Source organism: Phasianus colchicus, chromosome Z, assembly GCF_987193195.1.
Source record: "Phasianus colchicus chromosome Z, bPhaCol1.hap1.1, whole genome shotgun sequence".
Classification (NCBI taxonomy): domain Eukaryota; kingdom Metazoa; phylum Chordata; class Aves; order Galliformes; family Phasianidae; genus Phasianus; species Phasianus colchicus.
The window spans coordinates 23454044-23475831 of NC_143476.1; the positions used below are offsets into that span (position 1 = coordinate 23454044).

At 37.5% G+C, this 21788-nt stretch overlaps 1 protein-coding gene across 4 annotated transcripts in view; it reads right to left on the reverse strand.

Annotated features, from left to right (window-relative positions):
- Positions 1 to 21788, reverse strand: part of PIGG (phosphatidylinositol glycan anchor biosynthesis class G (EMM blood group)) — a 128418-nt gene that overhangs the window by 92074 nt on the left and 14556 nt on the right. For 3 of the 4 annotated variants that reach the window (XM_090131771.1, XM_090131769.1, XM_090131770.1), the window contains exons 7-9: positions 17130 to 17347; positions 14249 to 14530; positions 4298 to 4755 (exon numbers count right to left, since the gene is read on the reverse strand). In XM_090131771.1, the coding sequence (XP_089987897.1) occupies positions 4298 to 4755; positions 14249 to 14530; positions 17130 to 17347 (958 nt within the window). The remainder of the gene's footprint in view (positions 1 to 4297; positions 4756 to 14248; positions 14531 to 17129; positions 17348 to 21788) is intronic. The other variant, XM_090131772.1, reaches the window with a different exon arrangement.

Genomic DNA, 21788 nt, shown 5'->3' on the forward strand with positions numbered 1-21788 from the left:
GGAGTTGTAAATACTCAGATGAATCTCATTTTAAAGCCTTTTTAACTGTTCACTTCCATACTGCTAGCACAAAACAAAATACAAACACGTCTCATTGCATGCTAATTTTCTGGAGGAGGAATTAAGTACATTATTTGAAGGACTGATCATCGTCTTTATATGCTGCTGCTTCTCGTCAGTTCTCCGCAAGCTGATGCTGCCACTGACTACTTCACCCCCTCCACAAGTGAGCCCTGTAGCAGCTCTGACACCTTTCAAGTATGAGCTTTGACCGGGATTAAACATGTGACCAAAGTTATCTGAATGCTCGCTAATTGAAAAGAAAACCTTATTACCACCAAATTCAAAAACTGCATGTTCTCTTTACTTCACCTACTGTCTATTTTCTGATGTTCTTATTCCCATTAAAGTGCATTTCTTCTTTCAGGTTTGCAGAATCTCTCTGCAAATATCAAAAAATACTTCCCTAATTTCTGCATTATTCAGTGTATGCTGAACAGCTAAATTCAACATGCTACTGGTAAACTGATTTTCTGTTTTTGCTTCTGATATATGTCCATGCACAAATCTGTACAATAATCTTTTTTGTCTTAAATGAATGGTCAGCCCATTATGCATTGTCCAGATAAGCAAAATATTAGTTTGAGCATGACAACAGATAACCACAGGGTCAATATAGGAGGAAAAGAAAAAAAAAGAGAAAAGACTGTTCGTCAATTTATCTGAAAAACAAAAAGCCTCAGCAGCTGTAACTCGAACTAGCAAGATACATGTTATCTGAGAAAGGTTCTGATTTCATATTACTGGGAAATATGCTATTAAGACACAATGATGCAAATTAAACACATACTAAAAATAGAACAACAATCAAATTTACAGGCTCACAGTGCGCTTTGGGAAGAGGAATGAGTGGTTTATGCAACTCAGCCTATCACTAGCTTTTAACTGAGTCCATAAAGAAAATCCATCATCTCAATCCTGATCAAAATACTAGGAAAACAGACACCTCTACCATACTGTTCTCTTGTGAAAGAGAAATAACAAAGACATTGAAATCTCTAACCAAAGAAAATTCAAGCACGCTCACCTAATAGAAGCTAGGACCCTCACAAACCAGAGCATGCACAGAGATTTAGTTGATTCATTCACTAATCATTTGGAAACTCATTCAGTGAGGCCTTTCAGGCCCAAGACAGGATTTATCTCACCCGCACTTACCACTTATGTCAAAAATTGTGCACTTTAAATGCTGCTATTAGGGTTAACTTTTAACCGTATAAAGCAACTTAGGCATATGTCAGAATGATGACACATACTATATCCTCTTGTTAGGCTAAAACTGCTCCTGTGATTTGTGTCAGGATATACCTTCGCGTCAGCCTGAACAAACTTATGCCAGGATTCTGCTTTTCTGTGCTTTCTGAACACTAGAAAAGCTGTTACACTAATGAAAGGAAGAAGGCAGGAATGAGGCAGCCCCAGTTACACACTGTCTTAGCCCACCATGGTACTGCACTCTGGACTGAGGTTGTTTTTGTTTGTCTTTTTTTTCTTTTTAAGGCTGAAAAAGAAGAAACTTGAGAATCATTAATTCTTTTTCATCTGACAGGCAAGTTGGGTTTTATAAGCAATGCTTGACAATAACAGAAAGGAAAAAAAAGTTTACATATGCTGCATTTCAGAAGCTGCAGATACTGCTGCTTTTTTTTTTTTTTTTTTTTTTCAAATGAATTTGGATAGCCATAGTGCTGGCTTGCACACTCTTTCTTTCCCTTACTAATCCAGTCCATATATTGTGGCAGAACATTTGCCAATTAAGCTGCACGGTAAACCAGAATGGGACATAATGCATCTCATCTAAAAGATTAGTTTTCTGCACAACAATGGGATATTTTACCAGCCATACCAGTTCAGTGAGTTATTTCACCATACTGACAAAGCAACAGCTTTGCTGGTAAAACACAGGGCCTGTGATAGGAAACACATGATAACAGGTACGTTGCCTGGTAAGGTAACAGCTCTTTTAATATACATTACTTCCAAACAAGCAACGACAGATTATGGCTATAGTTGTAGGACCTTTTCTCTTCTACTTGCTTCAGGATCAAAGTAAATACACCCAAATATGATACTATAATTAGGAGAGAAACACAAGAAGCAGTTCACCAGTAAGTTTCAGTTTTGATATCTAGCTGCCAGTACTTCAGCTCTTCTCACCATGGAGTCACACAGCTTTAATTACATGATTGTTATGGATTTATGAAGGGGAAGGTAATTGTCAATCAACCTGATAGAATTCTGTGATGACTAGCTCATTGAAGGGTGCACTGCAGGCAAGGTTGTTTATCAGAACATTAACAAGGCTTTTACTTCTACAAGATCCTCACAGGCAAATCGATGCAGTCCCCAGATCAGGTAAGTGGACAGAGGGATGGACTGAAAGCTGCCCAGCATTCTCATCAGCAGCACAACTGGAGACCACTCCACCTGGAGACCACTCACTAGCATCCAACCCCAGGGCTTCACACTAGGGCCATCTTCTTTAATGGCCCAGAGGGCAAGCTTGCAAATGCAAACAACGCAAAACTGAAAAAGCAGCTGGTATAACAGATGGCTGTGTGCCATTTAGAGAGACCTCAACAGGATAAATACGTAGGCCAACAAAAATCTCAACAAGTGCCAACTTAAATTCACAGAGAAAAAAATGAAACAATACAATAAACTCCTTCTCCCACCCCTCTACTCAAAAGAAACAAAAAGACTAAGCCAGAAGAGTTGTAGACAACCACCAATCTAGTAAAACCATTAGAGCTGAACTTAAAGGATTTTCCAGCTTTCATTATTATTCAAGAAGCCCTAAAAGCATCTGATCTAGCCGCAGACTAGTCCCCACTACAGTAGGGTGTGCTGCTCTACACAGGCACACTTTGCATCATGAAGTCAGAAGTGGCGAGGTGAAGGTGCACTTTTTTGGTACAGTATCTTTGGTGGTAAGTCCACAGTGTTTAGAAGGTTGGTAATATTTCCAAGAGTCAGTAAACATTCCTGGGGGACAACAGCAGCAAGAGCACATCTTTGGAAAAAATGCAATTTTTCTTTAGCTGCAAGAATACCAAGTTTTCTTCCATGGCATTATAGTAGTATGTTCCAAAGAAAAGAGTTGACACCCTGAGGAAGACATCTGGACCAGAAAGTTATTCAACAACTAAATCTTTGGAAGATACTGGGGGTTAATCTTTAAAAATAACAACCAATAACAATAATAGCAATAATAATAATAATAATCTTCCCAGTCACACTGAATCACACTTAATCCTGGTCACATAGTGACTTACCTCACAATGGAGTTTCCTGTGACTAGAACTGTATATAACACTGCTTTCTCAATGCCTCTCTGCATTGCAAGAGGAAGTACGGTGAAAGCTCTGGTAATGCAATAAACTTCCTCATAAGTCATGTCTTTCAGCACTCATGCCTGTCACAGCAATTGGCATTTTATCTGTGGGGCTGCCAATATGTAACGAGTTTCATACTGGTTGATTTACTCATGTCTCTATTAATGAATGATGAATGACATTTCATCAACACATTGTAAGATACTGGCAAGAAATCTCTATCTTACAAAAAGCCTCCCCATCTGCTGTCTGCAAAACACTGACTAGTCAGTTGGAAGGTGTTGCAATTCCATCTACCGAACAACATCCAGAAAACAGTTCAGATATTAAGTACTTTCTGTCACTGAATAGTGGCTGTAGTTCTTCACAATACTAATAGGCAGTAGAAGAAATAAAAGCTTCAAGTTTTAAGAAATTCCCTTTCTCTATTTCCCACACTACATTTGAAAAATTCCTTCAGTTTTCCACCCACACATTAAATGACTGTGACAGACGAGGAAAAACTCTTTTGTGCAGTACCTTTGTCTACAACTTAATGAAATCTGGAATTGAGAAGAACCTTCTGCTTTTAAATTAAGAGTTTAATTCTATTACGTGTCTTTTAATTTCCCAAACTAGCCTCTGAAGATGTCTACTTTTTGCCTCTGATAAACCTATCGTGTATAATTGGCATTAATTAGATAAGTCATGGTGCAGGGCTAAGATTATAAGATAGTACCCGAGGAATAACTCCTGTGCTGAAAAATTCATCATGATGCTTCACTGTTTACTCCCTTCATATTTACAGCAATTTCTAGTACAGAGATTGTAGAGAAATGTTCACATACTTAAAAAAAAAAACAAAAAAACACACATTAACTTCTAAATAACACAGAAAGTATGAAAATAAATCTGTCACCCACCTTGTCAACCAGTGCCCAAAGTCTGGCCGATGAGCCCACTGGACCCCTGTCTGATTCAAGGATCGAAGGAGTCGACAGCAAATAAGAATGATCCATGGACTTGCTAAGCTTATCCACTTATCTGATCCTTTCACAGATTCAGCTGAAGATGCAGCCTTGCCTAGTTTTGAACTACTTGCTGCTTGTACATCTATATTCTTGCATTCTGAGGCTTCTCCAATACTATCAAAATTTTGTTTCACAGTGATGCCAAGCTGAAGGTCACATTCTTTCAGAAGAAAATGATTTCTACAGAGTTCCTGACACAGAGCCAAACAAAGGGTATTGATAAGAAAATACCAGGTTTGATGTTCTTCTTCTATAAAACTGCTTGCTCCCAAACTCAAAACATGACCAATTGTTCCAGCCAGGATCAGTACATCTACTTCTGACCAGCTGGAACTGCATGCACCAGGATTCTGCAAATGAAAAAATGCAACAGTGTAAAAATGCTTTAAAAGCTGTTTAAGCATTCAAAGTGTGCTTACTGCAATATCCTACAAATAAACCAAATAAACAATGAGACAAGTTATTTTTACCTTGACAAATCCTACAAATTGATGAGAGGTTCACTATATTGTTGCCTGTTTAGTTAGCATTACAGCAGAACATTGTTTAAGATAGCACTCTGTTTAAGGTTAAAAAAAACAACTTCATAATTACAACTAAACAGATTTAAATTCCTTACCATCCTCTGACAAAAAAAAAAAAAAAAAAGTTCTTTCCCTGTCAAAGTGAAAATAGAAATCTTGTAGAAATCAAACTTGAAATGCAAATAACCAGCAGTTTTCTAAGTGGTTAAGTCTGTGATGTCCTCAACTCACTACAGTGACAGCTTTCACTACTCTAATTAACAAAAGTTAAAAACAGTCTGATGTATGTCTTATTCCTTGATATTCCTTATATCTTGAAACGTGTCCATCATCATAAAATGTGTTATCAAGCTATTATTTACTTCACATGCTGTGAAGCATCTCAAAAAAAAAACACACAAAAAACCAACAATAGAATTCTTTGTCTAATGCCTCCGTTAGTTCGATTTCTTGCTCACAGCAGCTCCTTCAAAGTGCTCCATCATTACTGCCTTCAATGATATAGCTAAAAAGAGAGTGTACGGGAATGGAGAATGTGGGAACATCTGGTTCACTGGAGTCATCATATTAAAGACCTTCTCACCTCACAGGGAAGGGGAAATAAAAGGGAAAGCCATTAACAAAACACACAGAGACAGAAACCTGATAAGTAAGCACTAAGGGAGACAGTAAGTGGGACCAGAACTCTTCAGCCATTAATTGATGGGCCATTAAGAAAACACAGGCAGAGATCTGAAGAGCATCAATCTGGCCTTTGTAACTGATAAAGGGAAATAAGCTAACACTAGTAGGATGAGTATCTGAGGGGGCCTGTGGAGATACGCATGCTTTCTTACTAAGGAATGCTGGAACGTGTCAAAGTTGGCAGAGATGGGGATGTAGAAGAACAGGGTAGAGGGAGGGGGAAAGAGAGAGAAGGGCCAGTCGTGTAAGAACATGAGCCAGCCAGCCATCGCTCTGAGAATCCTATGCCTGACTGCTGCAGTCTGTTGTATCTTGCCAGAGCTTGTATCTGCCGTCCTGTGTAACTTCACCCTCAGTCCACTGCAAGGTCCCATGGCCGGCAAGGCCTTGAGCCACACAATTCATGGGCCTTATGTCAGCAAATGGAGAGACTGGCATGTGTATGGCTATGTGAGAGGTCAAAGGGACATGGCTGGAGAGGCATCAGTGTGTTTATCTTTTCCTCTGCTAAGTTTAATCCTCTGCATTATGAGACTATATTTAATTTGACAGAAAAACCCAAGCCAGGGTCTGAGCAAGAGGAAAACCTGTCCCTCAGAAGACCTGAAGTCTGAGCTGGAGGTTGGCATGAGAACCTGAGCATGATTCCAGCAGAAAAGAAGACATGCCCAAGCCCAAAGGCAGCATGGGCTTCCAAACACGTCTTTGTTAGTAAAGCTATATATCTGTGAGGCATTCCGACAAATCATCATTCTGCCAAAATCATCAAGATCAGAAATCATCATTTGTCATTTTATGTTCTCATTAATCTTTCCTCTATGAGTGAATATCAAGCAGCGTGTCTTAAGCTTATATTATAAATGCCTAATAAAAGACAAATCCTAATCATTCCAAGTCCTATTCACTCCAGAACAAAAATCTGCCATCACTTTCATGTTAACCTCAAGTACATACTTCAACCATGCTTCATTGACCTTGTGAATAAACTTAAAAAACAACCTTGAATATTCATAGAAATAAATTGCACATACAACATACAGATGAACCCAGTGTACCACTATTTAAATCATTTACACTAGAGTAATATAGAAACTCACTAAGCTGGGAGCAAGTAACCAGAATGAGGGTATAAATACATTAAAAATGCTGAATATTTAGATGCAATTCTGAAATCTCACTTATGCTTAAGCTTTATAGACGGTAGCCTACATTTTTGTTCAGTAATCAAGAATATGGAGAGGACAACAAACTCACTTGGTCCAAGAAGCTCATTAATACTTTCTTGATTTTGCTTTGAGGAAAACAACTTCAGCCTGGATATTAACAAAAACTTTCTTCTCAGAAAGAGTTGTGAGGCATTTTGAACAGGGAGGTGGTGGTTACTGCCTCTGGCAACAATGGCAACAATGAAGATATGGTACTGAGGGACATGGTTAGTAGGCATGGTGGGGATGGATCTTACTGATTTTTTCCAACCTCAGTTGATTCTGTGTTTCTATGAACTTCTGTAAAATCAAGGCTGAATAAGATTGATGAAAATGATTGCAGGAGATACAATTAAACTAATCACCTATTCATATCATCTCCATTTACTGTGCTGTTAAAGATTTTTATTATTCAAAAGTTATAGTCCTTAAGAAATAAAACAAAACAAACAACAAAAAGAATAGGTAACATGCTGTAATACCAAAAAAACCTAAAAAATTATCATAGAAACCATCATCATCATCATGTCAAAAACTGTATATACCCAGTCTGAATTTATTAGTGTTTGAAATTTCTTCGGTGCAGATCACTCCCTCCTGTTTAGTATTCTACTTTGAAAATCAGAAACCATATACTGCATCTTGGAACAAAAGGTCCAGGTAGAGCTGTTGTCTGCTCAGACCATGAAATTCACAAAGACTGACATATGATGGGTGCATCACTGAATTATAGCTTAAACTCCAGTAACCTCACTATGCTGACCTTAGAAGTCTTGACTAACTGATGATGAGTGAGAATGTAAGCACCATCTGCTTGCAGAGACAAAGCAATGCGAGATCCTCAACTAATGAGAATGAACCAGTCTTCAATTCCATTCATCTCTTTTATAAGACACAAAATAAGATCTACATAAGGATTGCTGTATCGTATTGGGTGGCTGTCAGCACTGACAGGAAAACAAGTTCTTTTGGCAGAACAGTAGGTTCATAAGCTGAAAAGAAAATGATGCATTATCAACAGGAAAATACAGCAACCTCATAAAAATTACTGTATTAGTGAGAAATGTCCCAGTGTCAGAAGTCTACGTTTTATGTCTGACTAATAATTGCAGTGAAAATGAAAAAAAAAAAAAAGTACTCCTGCATTCATATCAAAAGGTTAAGTCCAACAGTATTTATTGATAAGCCCCATTTCAGGCCAGAGTTAGTGACCTGAGGAAATCCATGCAAGCTGAAAAATTATCCTGCAAATGATTATCTCCTGAGCCTTAATGGTCTAAGAAATAATGGAAACATCTTTATTGAGGTTTTCTAAATTTACTGGTAATCCCTCATATGAGCTGTGACACGTTAGGAATGTTATCATTAAGGCTTTTTGTTGTTGCTTATAATGTAGACTAACAGTAGATTACTTGGATTGTGCTTACTTTCTGGACCTGTTTTTACAGGCACAGAAATGTAGGTCTGACTTCAATATTCACTGGTCTGAGCTCCTAGTTGCTTAACACCTCCAGCTCTCAGGAACCCAGTAGGCACTCCAGATAGTAAATAACAAAAATGACTCGCACCACTATCCTGGTACACAAATGTAGCATGAAATCTTCAGTTTATGAGATTTTTAAATACTGGGCTTTCAATTTAAACCTCTCATTTGCCAACTCTAGAGGATAGCTCTAATATTTGACGTACAGGCATTGATAGCTAAGTAACTCAGAAACAGATGCCTGAAAAATCTTTTGCTAGCCTACATAGGTGCCAATAAACGATGCAATATATGCACTCCTGTCCATGCAAATTACATTTTCTTTACTTTTAAATAAAACATCCAGTAAATAGTCATACAGGTCCAATTTCAGTTATGTACTTTTTGTTCATCTCAGAGTAAAGATCTTTTTCACAACAATTGACTTTCTATATTTAATGCCTGGGAAATCCTAAAATTACTTTCTAGAAAGAAACATTTTATTTTTCATGTCCACCATCACCCAAAATTTAAATACTCAAGGATACTTGAGCTGCCTGCATCCAGTCTTGTTTTCTAATGATGATTACTTCCCTACAGCAAAACACTACGGACCACATCTGCCCCTGATACTCTTTCACAGCAGGCTGAGGTCATTTTTAAGAGCAACTCAGTCATGGCATCATCGAATCAGTCATTTCCACAACCCTCAAATAAAAGAAATGCAAACATATTTTTAAAGTACAATTGTATAAAATATTTTACTTTTCAAGTCAGTGGGCAATACTGCATAGAGGAAGAAAAAAACATTTTAAAATGAACAGAGTATTTTAAAATATAAAGGGGACATTTTGTCTAAGTAATGAAAACACATTACAATACTGCACAATACAGCTTCTCTAAACTGTATTTGACAAGCTTAACTTTTGGGTCCTATTTTCATAGAACTACTGATTCTGATTTATATCAGAAATACAGGGAAAAAAGAGCATTTTTAAGTAGTAGTAAATACTGTACTTAAAAACAGCCATTAGAGTAATCCCATGAAGAAATAGTTAACATTTTTAAAGACCTGCTGCTGCTGGTAAAGGGCTGCAGAATTATTTAAAGCCTTAAGTGTCATTAAAAGAAGGGACTAGCACTGCTAGAAACATAGTAATCAGAACCTATAAATAACAGTCAGGAAGCAGATGCTAACACTGCCTGCACTGGGCTTCAGAAAATTCATGAACTTGGTAATCAGTTTCTATATTCAGTCACAGTGGAAAAAAAAAGAGCATTACAAATGAGAAGCACTTGAAAAAATCTTTAGATGTGAACGGAAACAATTTAAAGAAAAAAAAAAAAGCTCTGAAGTCATTAACAGTAGAAGTTATCTTAATTGCTTTTAAAATACCTGCAGTTTACCATATAGCATGAGCTTAGGAAATGTTTTTAGTGTTTTTAAATGGCAAGACCTTGATTTAGGATTCTTCTCCTGACATCTGAAAAGCAGGATTTCATAACTGTTTCAAATGTGGAGAGCACATGCAGATTCACAGGTCACGGGCACTTGGATTCAGACATTTTAGCATAATAATACTCCTAATTCTAATAGAAGACACTTCAAGATCGACAGAGAGTATAAACAGACAGTTTCTTCCCTAAAGGCTAAGCATTCTGCTGGAAAAAGAGGATGGAAAATGAGATGCAATTGTGTGTGTATTTTACTGATTGCCCTCCAAATACTTGTCAGTAATCTCTCACGCCCACAACAAAGGCAGTACTGGATTATTTTCTGCTCCCTTTCACATTCTCCAAGCTCTACCTTTGTATAAACAGCTACCTGCAAGACACCACCAGTATCTTTCCTACAAACAGCCCTGAAACTGGAAAAATGTAAATCAAATAAAGGGTCACTGCTTTTACAGATCAGGAATGGAAGCAATTACTAACTAAACAAGCAACGCATTATAAGCTTGCTCTGGAACACGAACAGGGATAGAAAAGCTTATTTGACAATGAGATGAGATGTGAATCCACTAATCCAGTCATTTATGGAGTGGGATGAAGATGGGTTGATGAAAATCAATTTCTACAGGCCTACCTTCATAAGACATATTTCAGCTTCTCACATCCTCAAGTATGCCCTACATACAAAATATAAATATAGCCTAGAATGGAGAATCCAGTACTTGTTACCTGTACCTGCCCTCATCTGGGGGTGAGGTAATCCTGAAAATATTGCTGAAAATGTCCTCGATCATTTATTACCAGTTTGAAGCAGCTAATCTTTTGCTGGTATGTGCTGATCTTCCACTTAGGTAAAATAGCAGAAAATGTGTATGATTCATGATGCACCAATTTCACACATTCTCTAACCTTTCCAGTCTAGGAAAGAAACATTTGAATTGATAGATGTTCTATTACAAACGTAGATATTTTCCAAGGTGAGAGGCAAATAAGCATCTTTGTGTCCAAGAGACACTATACAATCACTTTCCTAAAATGACAGAAGTGTTACTGCCAGTGACACCAGTTTTCACATGTGAATAAAGTTTTTCCCACTTCCTAAGTTCCAGATGGGCCTGAACAACTGGTACCAAACAGGGAAAGCAGGCAAGCTGCTGCTGAATCCTCCATCTTCAAGTAAAAAAGTACTGCTCTTACAGTTCTGCATCATCCAGGGAGAAAGCTCCAGCTGATGAGCTCTCTTACAAACTAGAAACAGTATCTAGCATATTGCATCTGATCAGTCTGTATTTGCTCAATTAGTTCTCAAAGACAGATGAACAGGGAAAACAGGGTAGGGAAAGAAGACAACTGAAACAGAACAGAATGCTTTTCACACATACTTGATGTGTTCCTTGACAAAATTATTTGTGTCCATTAGGGTAATAACAATTAGGTTGTTTCCTAAGGAAAAACATTCCATCCAATTTTGAATACTAGGTGGCATTTTGCAATTTCTGCTGTCGTCATTGTCAGAGCAGTTTTAATAGCAGTATATAAGCCATCTGCAGGAAGTTCACCAGCAGCTGCCTCTCACCAGCAAGGATGTAAATGCACCAAGAACAGATGGGGATGATACCCTAAGACTCAGGCCAAACTAAAAACACAGAACTCATATCTGTAAAGCAGTACGTGGTAAGAACCAGTTCTAAATTTATTACTGAAAGAAAAGCTCACCCATGCTAAGGAAGGAGAAAAGAGTGTGCCTTGACCCTTTGCTTCAGGTTCCCTGAAGAGCTACCACAGTTTGGGAAGCCCCAAAACATCTGAGTCAAAGCTCGCTCCAAGGAGGACTCAATGACTTCTCTGAAGTTTCCTGGGTCACCCCAGATACCAAAAGGCTAACAGTGGTGAAAGACCTACATACACTATGTTCACACTCTTTGACCAACTCAGTAAGTTGTTGGTTCTGGCACCACTGTTGGGGTTCATGAAGCTGAAAGCTTTTGGCATCCAAGAGACCTCATGGTTTACAGTTCACGAGTGTTTCTTTTCAGTAAGGAGCCCTAGTAAGATCCTGTTATTCCCTGACAGTTCCCCAAAGGAGAGATATTCAGGAATGGAAAATGTTACACAGCAATACTAAGACGTTGCCATCTTCAAAACCCAGCAAGCTGAGATGGACACTATCTGTCCATTTCAAGTATACATGTGGATGGTTAGCTAACAGGCATTCAGTGGCCAGAGAAACAAAAATTACAAGCCCTTAACTGTCACAAGAGAAAGCACGATTCAATCCCTACCACACAGAATATTATCTCATATGAAGAATTCATAATTCACTGGGGAAAAGAAAGTAAATAAATAAACAGAGGGAAGATCGGATCAGACTGTTAAAAGGCAGAAAACTCAGAAGAGAATAATCAAAATTAAAGACAAATAATACTGTGCTAACAGCTCTCCCAGTTAGCCTCATCTCAAATGCAAAAAAAAAAAAAAGAAAAAAAAAAAGAGGAAAAAGAAAAAAGAAAAAGTCATACAGCAAAAGGTGTGACAAAATTAAGCAAAATGAAGGACTGACAAAGGCACAGAAGCTGTGTTTAAAGGTTTTCCCTAGGGAAGTCCCCAACAAACAAGAATTTTGAAAAACAACCTAAGCAGAGGCTCTTTCATAACAATTTTGCAAAGTACTTCCAGCTTACTTGTTATACCTTGACTATGAAGGAAGAAATACAAACAAAAAAACAGTATAGAAAACAGGTCTTCAGGCATCTAAAGCCAAATGCAGAGCACTAGCCTCTAGTGAGATAAGCACTTTTATGTAAAGAATATTTGCACCACATCCTCTCCTACAGAGGCTTCAAGTTTTATCTTAAACATGTAAGAAAAGTATTGTGCTCATTTTCTCAGCAGACTTCAGAGATAGGCAGAATGCAGTTTGAAGTGCAACACTGCTGTCTGAAGACTAGTTCTCCTTTTATCTTTAATGAGACAAAAGATAAGAGACCACTAAAGCCCACTACTCCTACAGTGGTGGGTGTCACAGAGAATTAACTCTTTTCCAGGTATATAAGGAAGACTTCACATCAAAAACAGACTGAGTTGTCCTGAGACCACCATCACTGTTCTCGACCAAGTTAAAGTGGATTGTGTGTAAATTTTATGTAGGTATAGGCCATCGTCATTTTAAGGTTCTTACTGTTGATTAAAATTAGAAAAAAAATTAACACTTAGGATGACAAACGAGCTTGTTTCCTGTAGTTGCTTTTCCTTTCTGTTGCACAGGAAATAAACATTAAGATTCTATGCAATCCAGTGATCATTAACTATTCTTTCAAGGTCATACAATTTTCCTTCCTACAAAAGAAAACTTCCATCTCATTATGTAACCTAGAAAAGGCTAAACTGAATCCATTTAAAGACAAACACACCCCTAGGTACTAACAACGCTAACAAACTGTAAAACAAGACATCTTCTCCAGCAGATTTTTCCACTCACACTAATTAATTTTGTGCTCTTTCATTTGCCTTTAAAAATAATCCACACAAGCATCACTAGGGTTGGTATCAGAACACTACAACTAGTTTGACACGATAATGAAAATTATTGCAGAGCTACAAGCAAATTATGATCTACATTCAGAAAGACTCATGCTAGGAGTTATACTTCAAATGAAACTTCTTTCCCTGATACCATTAGTGACATTTTACACTATTTAAGCCTAGGTTCAACACACACTAACTTTATGTTACCAATAAATACAAGCGTAAGAATGAAACACTATGACCTACAACAACTCCCTTCCTTGATCACTTCTAATACACTAAACGGCATGAAAGAAAACTGAGAAGGAAAAAAAAAAAATGTTGTCTTCAAGAGAGGAGAATGGAATTACTTTTAGCCCAAGGCTTGTCTCAGAAAAATCAGATGACTGAGAGAGAATGGCAAATTCAGAAGTTGCAGACACAAAGTGATAAATTCCAACTTTTAGAGCTCGGATCATAAAAATCAGTAGCCTCACTCAAAGATTTTAAATGTATAGGTAAGTTCAGGAATTCCAACAGTATTAATTCTGCTAAGTACTCTCTTTTTTCAGTTATGCTGAATACAGCAATTGCACATTTATTTAAGTCACAAATCTGCTTTTTGCTTGAAAAAATTGTTCTTACAAAATATCACACATCTTGCATCAACTGCAGTTGTGAAACATCTCCGTGTAAGAGTTTATAATTAGTTAAACTGCTTTTTATAACAGTTAAACTGCTTCTGACATTAAAATCAACTGTAAAATAATTTAATCTGATCAGAATATTTCTCAAAGTAAAGTGAAAATAAGCATTTCTGTCATCTTCTTTACAACAATATTTTATCACAGTGAACATGCCACATTTCAACACTAATTTTGAATGATTTTAATTATGTTACAAACAACAATTCTTCTATGTACACACATACAAAAATCTTCCACAAAACTTTACTTGAAAGTATGGCACAAGGAGCAAAACTCTGTGAACCATAATTAATGCATGCTCTCACCTTCGGTGGAAGTCTGGAATTCTCAAGAATCTTTCCAACGGCAGATAAAATGCCACACATGAGTGCAGAAATCAGCATCATCACTCCAACTGCAGTTAACCAGGACATACTGCAGAAATAGCATAAACTTTCTGCTGATGTGCATACAATGACGTGAACTGCACACAGCATCAGACACATCAAGTAAAACAGCAGAGAGAAGAGCGGAGGGGAGAGGGGCACTTCAAATTCTGCCCGACTGCTCAGAGCTTTTGGCACACTGAGAAAAAGTAGCAGCAAAACCTATGGGGAAAAAGAAAAAAAAAAGCAGAGAACTGACAGGTAAAGAATAAGAATTAGCTAAGGCACACAGCCAGAATTCACACACAAAAAACTTATGCTGTGTCATCCACGTAACGCTAATATATATACTTCATCTTAAAAAAGCCACTTCAACTTAAAATAGCACCCACTATGCTGGGTGCTCCAACCGGTGCAAGACTTCACCATATATAGGGGCAAAGCAAAAATAGTGCTTTTATTTATCAGTTTAAGGGGTTGGACACACAGTTTATCAGGTTTTAATAAACAAATAAGTACCTTCTGACCTGCTGTGACTGGCCACGTGCATGATCTGCCTTCACTGTGAGAATTTCAACTCTCCACAGAATTAAGTGTTTTAAGTCTCAATGCAAAAATAGCTCTTGAATAAACAAATCTGACTCGTTATTTATAGCCTACAAAGGCCTAAAGTGACATGCACGCTCTAACAATGGCCTTTTATCTCAGATTTCTTGCTGAGTAAAGTAGCTTCCCAGGCCAGGGAAAGTGCTCATCTTACCACGTAAATGTATGCTGTTTTCAGAGCTTAAGAATTCTCCTGGTGTTTATTTTTGTCTCTCTCCTTATCTTAATTTGATTTACCAATTTCACTTTGCTATAGCTTGCACACCAATCACTTAGACCAATCTCTCAGAACTCCAGGTTTTTTCCCAGGTAACTGTACCAGTGAAGATGAATGCCATCATTAGCAATTTCTGCTACCTATGTGCACGTAAAGAGAAAATCCAGCCATGTACTGGAAAGATACTCTGCAAGAGGCACACACATACCTAGTAATAAACTGGGCTCAATCTGCTTGTGGTAAGGCAAGATTAAAACAAATCTAAATAAAAACTATTCTATCAGAGCAAAGCCAATCTATAATCATTCAATTGTGAAGACCTCTACCTAAAACTCACCCATCATTACAGCTACATATAGTAAAAATTAGTCTTTAAAAAATTTTTGATGCACTGCAGTAGTGCATTCACTTACATTTGGAAGCAAGAGGTTTCACAGTATCATATTGGCTCAGGTTTTACTTTTTAATATAGGACTTACAATTAGAACAAAGCACTCAGTATACTAAAATGCTCAAACTGTAGTTATCTACAAATCTATATTTAGCTTTTTTGAGTAAATGCATGGTTATTAATGTACTAGACATATTCTCCTCATTTAAAATAGAGGATTAATAGCACTTGTAGAATCATGTAGTTTGAAGTCACCTGTGATATTCCCTGCCTTTATTTCTCCACAAAGGGTGGAAAATACATATAAAACAAAATCATTTTGGAAAGTAAGGCAATTTCTTGAGTTTTCAACTGGAAAGAAAATAACCACACAGAAAACCAGCTGTATTATATAGTTTTCCAGTGACACCGAGCAGGCTCTCATCAGGCAAACTTTTCACTGTTAGAGCTATTAACTGAAGGTTTCTGTTGATAAAGAGCCATTAACTAAAATACTGAGATCTGTTTTGTTAAACGACTAAGCACTGACAATTGCAAAAAAAGAAATCCAGTGCTGCAGGTACAAAGTGACTGTAAAGGCTTGAATCCTTAGGTTCACGAAACAAAGAAACATGAAAGGACTATAAGCACCTCAGCTTCAGAGTGGCACTGTCCATCTCAGAACCTAGCATCTTGTGCCCTGTGGGGGCTGTGGAACTAGCTCCTGTCAAGAGGTAAGCAGTGATAAAGCCCATTGAGAAAGCCATCTCAAATGTGCTCTGTGTACAAGATGAGGAATACAGCCTGCAAGGGTTGAGAAGACTCAAATACAAAATAGCTACTTATGACCCGTTATCCATTCCAGACACTGAACATAACTAGATGCATAGCTATTATACAGCCTTGTAGGTGTATGATGCTATACGCAGGCAAGGTATATTTCTCATAGGGAGCTAATTCTCACAAAAGTTGACAAAAATGTCACCTAAGCTGTAAATGCACGTTTTTGTATATGTTAGTGCAGGGTAACTCACCAGCATGTTTCTCAAAGCATTACCACAGAGGCAATTTCCAGCACATGAGACCTCCCCAAACTATCAATTGCAAAGAATCACTTAAAATTCCAGAAATGTGGTATCTTATCTTTACTCCTACAAGAGATATGGAATGGCAACTTTGTCTCCTCCAGCAAGTACTCATTTCAGGACTACTGGCTTATCAGTACCAAGAAGAATTCTCAGAAAGCTGGAGAAAAAAATGGGCATATAGGCTTTAGCTTGCTCTGAGCAGCTGTGTTTGTTGTTAGATAAAGGTGAAAAAAGTAGGAACTTCACTGCAGATTTTTTTTTTATGTATGGAGTTGGAACTAGATCTTTAAGGATCCTTCCAATCCAAGCTATTCTTTGACTTGTGATGTGCATATATACCAAGTTACAGGCATCGTAAGTTCTCTTGAATCATTTCAAAGGATAATAATTTTAAAAAGAGTACTACGTTCAATTTTCAAATACAGACAGCAAACACTAAAATACTTAATTCTGAAGAACATACACTAAATAGTCAAACAACAGGAACTTTTATGTTTTGCATTTAGCTTTCTCCATAAAAAGATGTATTTTTTTTTTTACCTCCATAATGATCACAGTCCCCACCATCATCGAATACATGTCATATTGTGCCACTTGTTTGCTTAGTGAAGAACTCAGTGTCCTCAAGGCCTCCAAGTATTGTTTCAGGACCTTTTTGCCAAGATTTAAGAGTATTTCTGAATTATTCCCCTCTAGATACAGTTTGATCCAGTTACCATGAGACTTTTCTGCTATCTTAAACTGCTCGTATCCAAGATCTAATAGGGGGGGTAAAAAAAACAACAGGTTAGAGGATCCATGAACAAGGAGGATAATTAGAGATCTAAGCATACTTATATATATTTTTATATTTGCTTGTGTAATCTACAGAAAAACTGCTACAGCAGTTGAAACTTATTTTCCACATAGAAAGCAGCATTACCTTCCGGCAGAAAGACCATAATGAGACAGTTATGCAGAATAAAAGCAATTAATCCCCAAACAAATAAAATGTCGAAGACTCTAAAAGTGACAAACACATTAAAACAGCCATTTACTTTTACAAAAGGTTTCCAAGATAAACATATCTAAATGCTTTAAATCCTTAGAAGTCTTTTTTTTTTCCTCCAGTGGAGCTACTTACTATCCAGGCTGTTATTTCACAAGTAGGAAATCATCAGATTGCTGAAGAAACTTTGTTTTCTGAAGAAACCACTGAATGATCTACACAGAACAGATTAGAGGCCCTGATTTTGCTGCAAGTGATGAGAATCAGTTGGTAACACAAAGCGAAACACAAAATAAGCTGTATTTTGATGCAGGCATAGGAAAGTTAACAACTGAAGTGCATGGTTTGGCTTCAGGCATTTGGATTATCAAGCTGGTGCAAAACAATCCTCCTTCCATGAAGATTCTTGCTATAGTATAAGGGCTGACCGCAGTCCAAACTAGATTAAAAAAAAAAGAAAACCCAATACTGCCACTAACCTACAGAAGCAAAAGGCTTGTAGCAGAAGGTGATTTCATGATGGCCTATCCACATTTAAAAGCATCCTGTCCAGAGGAAAACTTGTGGCAGGCGGGAACGCTAACCTTGAGTGATGACAATAGGTGAGACAGGAAAGAAACAAATATCCAAATCCTATTTGAGAAGTCCTTTGCAATTACAGCAGCAGTGGCTTTCATCCTGCGTGTATTTTTCTCCCAGAAGTACTGGTTATTCCACAGAATCCTTGCTTTACACTAAGTTACAGTTGATATATGACACAGAGTGTCCACAGTATGCGGATAGACAATGTTGAACAAAACTGGCCTTAGGACTGAGCTCTGTGAAACACCACTACTGATTACTTTAACCCTTGCTTTCTGAAGCACCACAGTAAATGTTTAACTCACTTTTTAAATAGGAAGTTAAGAAGACAATTCAAAAGATGCAAGAGAGCTCCACTACTTTACTCTCCCACCACAAATGTCTTCTCACTGCCAGCTTTCCCATTGCTAAATATTCATAGAAAAAGCTGCAGCACAGTAATTTCTGACCAATCTTGACAACATTTTTACTTCCCCAAAAGATGTATTCAGCAATGACAATAAGCAGATACTGCAGGCAGGCATAAAAGAGATATAATTTTGTTCACACACAGAAGGAAATTAGAACAATTCATGATTATAAACATGAAGTTTAAAAAGAAATCTGCAAAAAATTAATAGTTTGAGACTTATATCCACTTCAACATTATACTCACTTGTAAATTTAATTTCAAGAGCATGTATTCGCAACACAGCAAATTATATCAGCAGCTGTGTTTTACTGTAAATGTTGACAGTGGTATTGTATCTTAAAGCACTTAAGACATGGTTTTCTTTATCATTTTATAGGTGCTTTGCCCCATACTCCAACATGCCCTACAGTATTTAAAAACTGGTCACTGAGAATAGTGTGCAACCACAACACAAACTCAATTTAGAACAGAAGAAAATGTATTTCAGTAGACACTATGCTATGTGAACATACGTATCGATCTGCTGTTCACAAGAAACGTTTCTTTTGCTTCACTTTTATAATTATCAGAGAACAACAGAACATCCCAAGTCAAAAGGGAACCACATGGATCAGTGAGTCCAACCTGTGGCTCCACAAAGAATCCCTGCTACTTCCATGCCCTTTCACACTACGAAGTTAATGACAAGGACAAAAAGAACAATCTGGAAATGGTTATTTAACAAGCCTAACACTGTCCTCCTAACTTTAATTTCTTAACTTCCAATTTAAAAAGTGAGTTAAACATTTACTGTGGTACTTCAGAAAGCAAGGGTTGAAGTAATCAGTAGTGGTGTTTTGCAGAGCTCAGTCCTAAGGCCAGTTCTGTTCAACATTTTTATCAATGACCTAGATGCATGAGTGGAGTGCCTTAGCAAGTTCACTAAACTGAAAGGTCCTGTTGACTTCCTGGAGGGACAAGAGACCTTGCAGATGGATCTAGATACACTGGAGCACTGGACAATCATCAACACCACAAAATTCAGCAAAAAAAATGCCAGGTTCTGCACCTAGGACAAGGCAGTGCCAGACGTGCCCCATGGCTGACAGTGTGCAAGAGACAATTAGACAATGCCCTCATTAATGTGCTTTAACACTGTTTAGCCTTGAAACAGTCAGACAGTTGGACTTAATGAACATTATAGATCTCTTCCAAATGAACTGTATTAAAAAAATACACTGATTATACTACACTGGAGGCTTACAGGTATCTGCTGGTGAGTACAACTCAATCAGCAGCAAACATTTGCATATCAAGACAGTTGCCAGCGTGCACTAAGATTTTCACAACATACCTCTTAAACAGTAAATTCCCTAGAAAGTTTTTCTTCCGGTATGTAAATTCAAATAACTCCTACTTGAAATAAGAGTTAAATATTCATACTTTTGAGGAAATCCAGAAATCCAGAATGGATTATCTAAAATGAGCTTCAATCAAACCAGAATTTGGCACAGCACCATTATATTACACAGAACACTGAAATTTGCTCAAGTTATATTTTGAAATCTAAGTAATTTCTGTCTACAACTTCGGCTCCTGATCCAATTCCATCTCTTTTTTTTTTTTTTTTCCCCCAGTCTCTTTCTTTATTCCTTTTAACATATTTATGTCACTGTTCTACCTCTCTCTTGGTTATGCTTCCCAAGCACCTGGTTGATAATTTTATTTAATTACAGTCACAGGCACCAATCGTATATTTATCAAAGTTCTTAATGAAATGAATTTATGATGTAGAAGCAACTTCTGCAACTTCAGTACATAAATCTCAGAAAGCAGCAAATTATTTTGTCAATATAAACACACAACACAAGCTTAGGATTGGGACCAAATTAAAAAGTGGACATTCATTTTATTAATACCTAAAGTGTATTCAAGTGTGGCTTTTTGTTCTACTGTAAAGTGCCTTTTACAGACACAGCCCTAGTTGAGTAAGATAATTTGATCTGACGTTTAGAATAGGAAGGAAGTAGTACTATCTCTAACAACTGCCCACCACACTGAGATATGAACGCGGTCACACACTGAAGAGTGCTCTTCTAGGTGCAGTGAGAATAATCAGCCACGGAAACAACCTTACCAAGTACATGGCAGAATCCTCAGAATCCTCATCACTCAGAGTTTTCAAGAGACAATTGGACATGTAAGTACCTTTTCCCGCAGAAGGGTGGATCTGACAATATTTTGAGGTCCACTTCAACATGGACTGTTCTAAAATTCTACGAATAACAATTATATTTAAAAAAAAAAGTATTTTTGCTCAGAATTCAACTGAAATTTCATCACCTACCAGCTGTCACTAACTAACTTGCAGTTTGCAAATAAGTGAGATGTTTAATTGGGTTAATTACTGAGGATTCTTATCTTCAAAAAACTTGACAGCACACTCCATCCATAGAACTCCGAAATGGTATGGCCCAAGATTTGTCAGCACACCTCAAATGAGTGTGCAGTGGTCCACAAAAAGAACCAGAAAGCCCAGAACAGAGCTAGAATATTGTTTAGAACTGTGCCCAGTCACATCTCGAATGGCTGCAAATACAGAAACTACACAAATTCTACATGTAACTTACTCCAGTGTACTACTACCCTTACAGAAAAATGTTTCCTTTCATTTAAGTTTATTGCCTCTTATTCACTCACCAAGCACCAAACTTAGTTTGGTTTAGTCTTTTTTATTTCCTTCCATCAGGCATTATATACATTGCTAAAGTCTTTCCCATGTCTTCTTTTCTCCAAGCTGAACAGCCCAAGCACCCTCTGCCCCTCTCCTAGTATGACAGATGTTCCAGTTCTCTCACTCATTACATTATCATGTCCACATCTTCCTTACACTGGGGAAGCCAGCGTTGGGTCAATGACCCCACACGTGATATCACCATAACTGAGGAAAGAGAAAAAAAAAAAAAAAATCAACCTACTGACAATTGCCTTCCAAATGAAGCCCTGTATACTGCTGGCCTTCTTTTCACAATGATGTATTGCTGGTTTATGTTCAATATTATATCCTACAGGACCCCTTGTATTTTCCCATCAAGCTGCTCTCCAGCCACTCAGCATCAAACCTGTATTTACTTCTCCCTGGATGCATTTCTCTTTGCTGAATTTCATGAGGTCAGGCCGTTTCTCCAGTTTGTATTAATAGCAGTAAACTCATCTGCTGTATCATTATTCAAGTTCT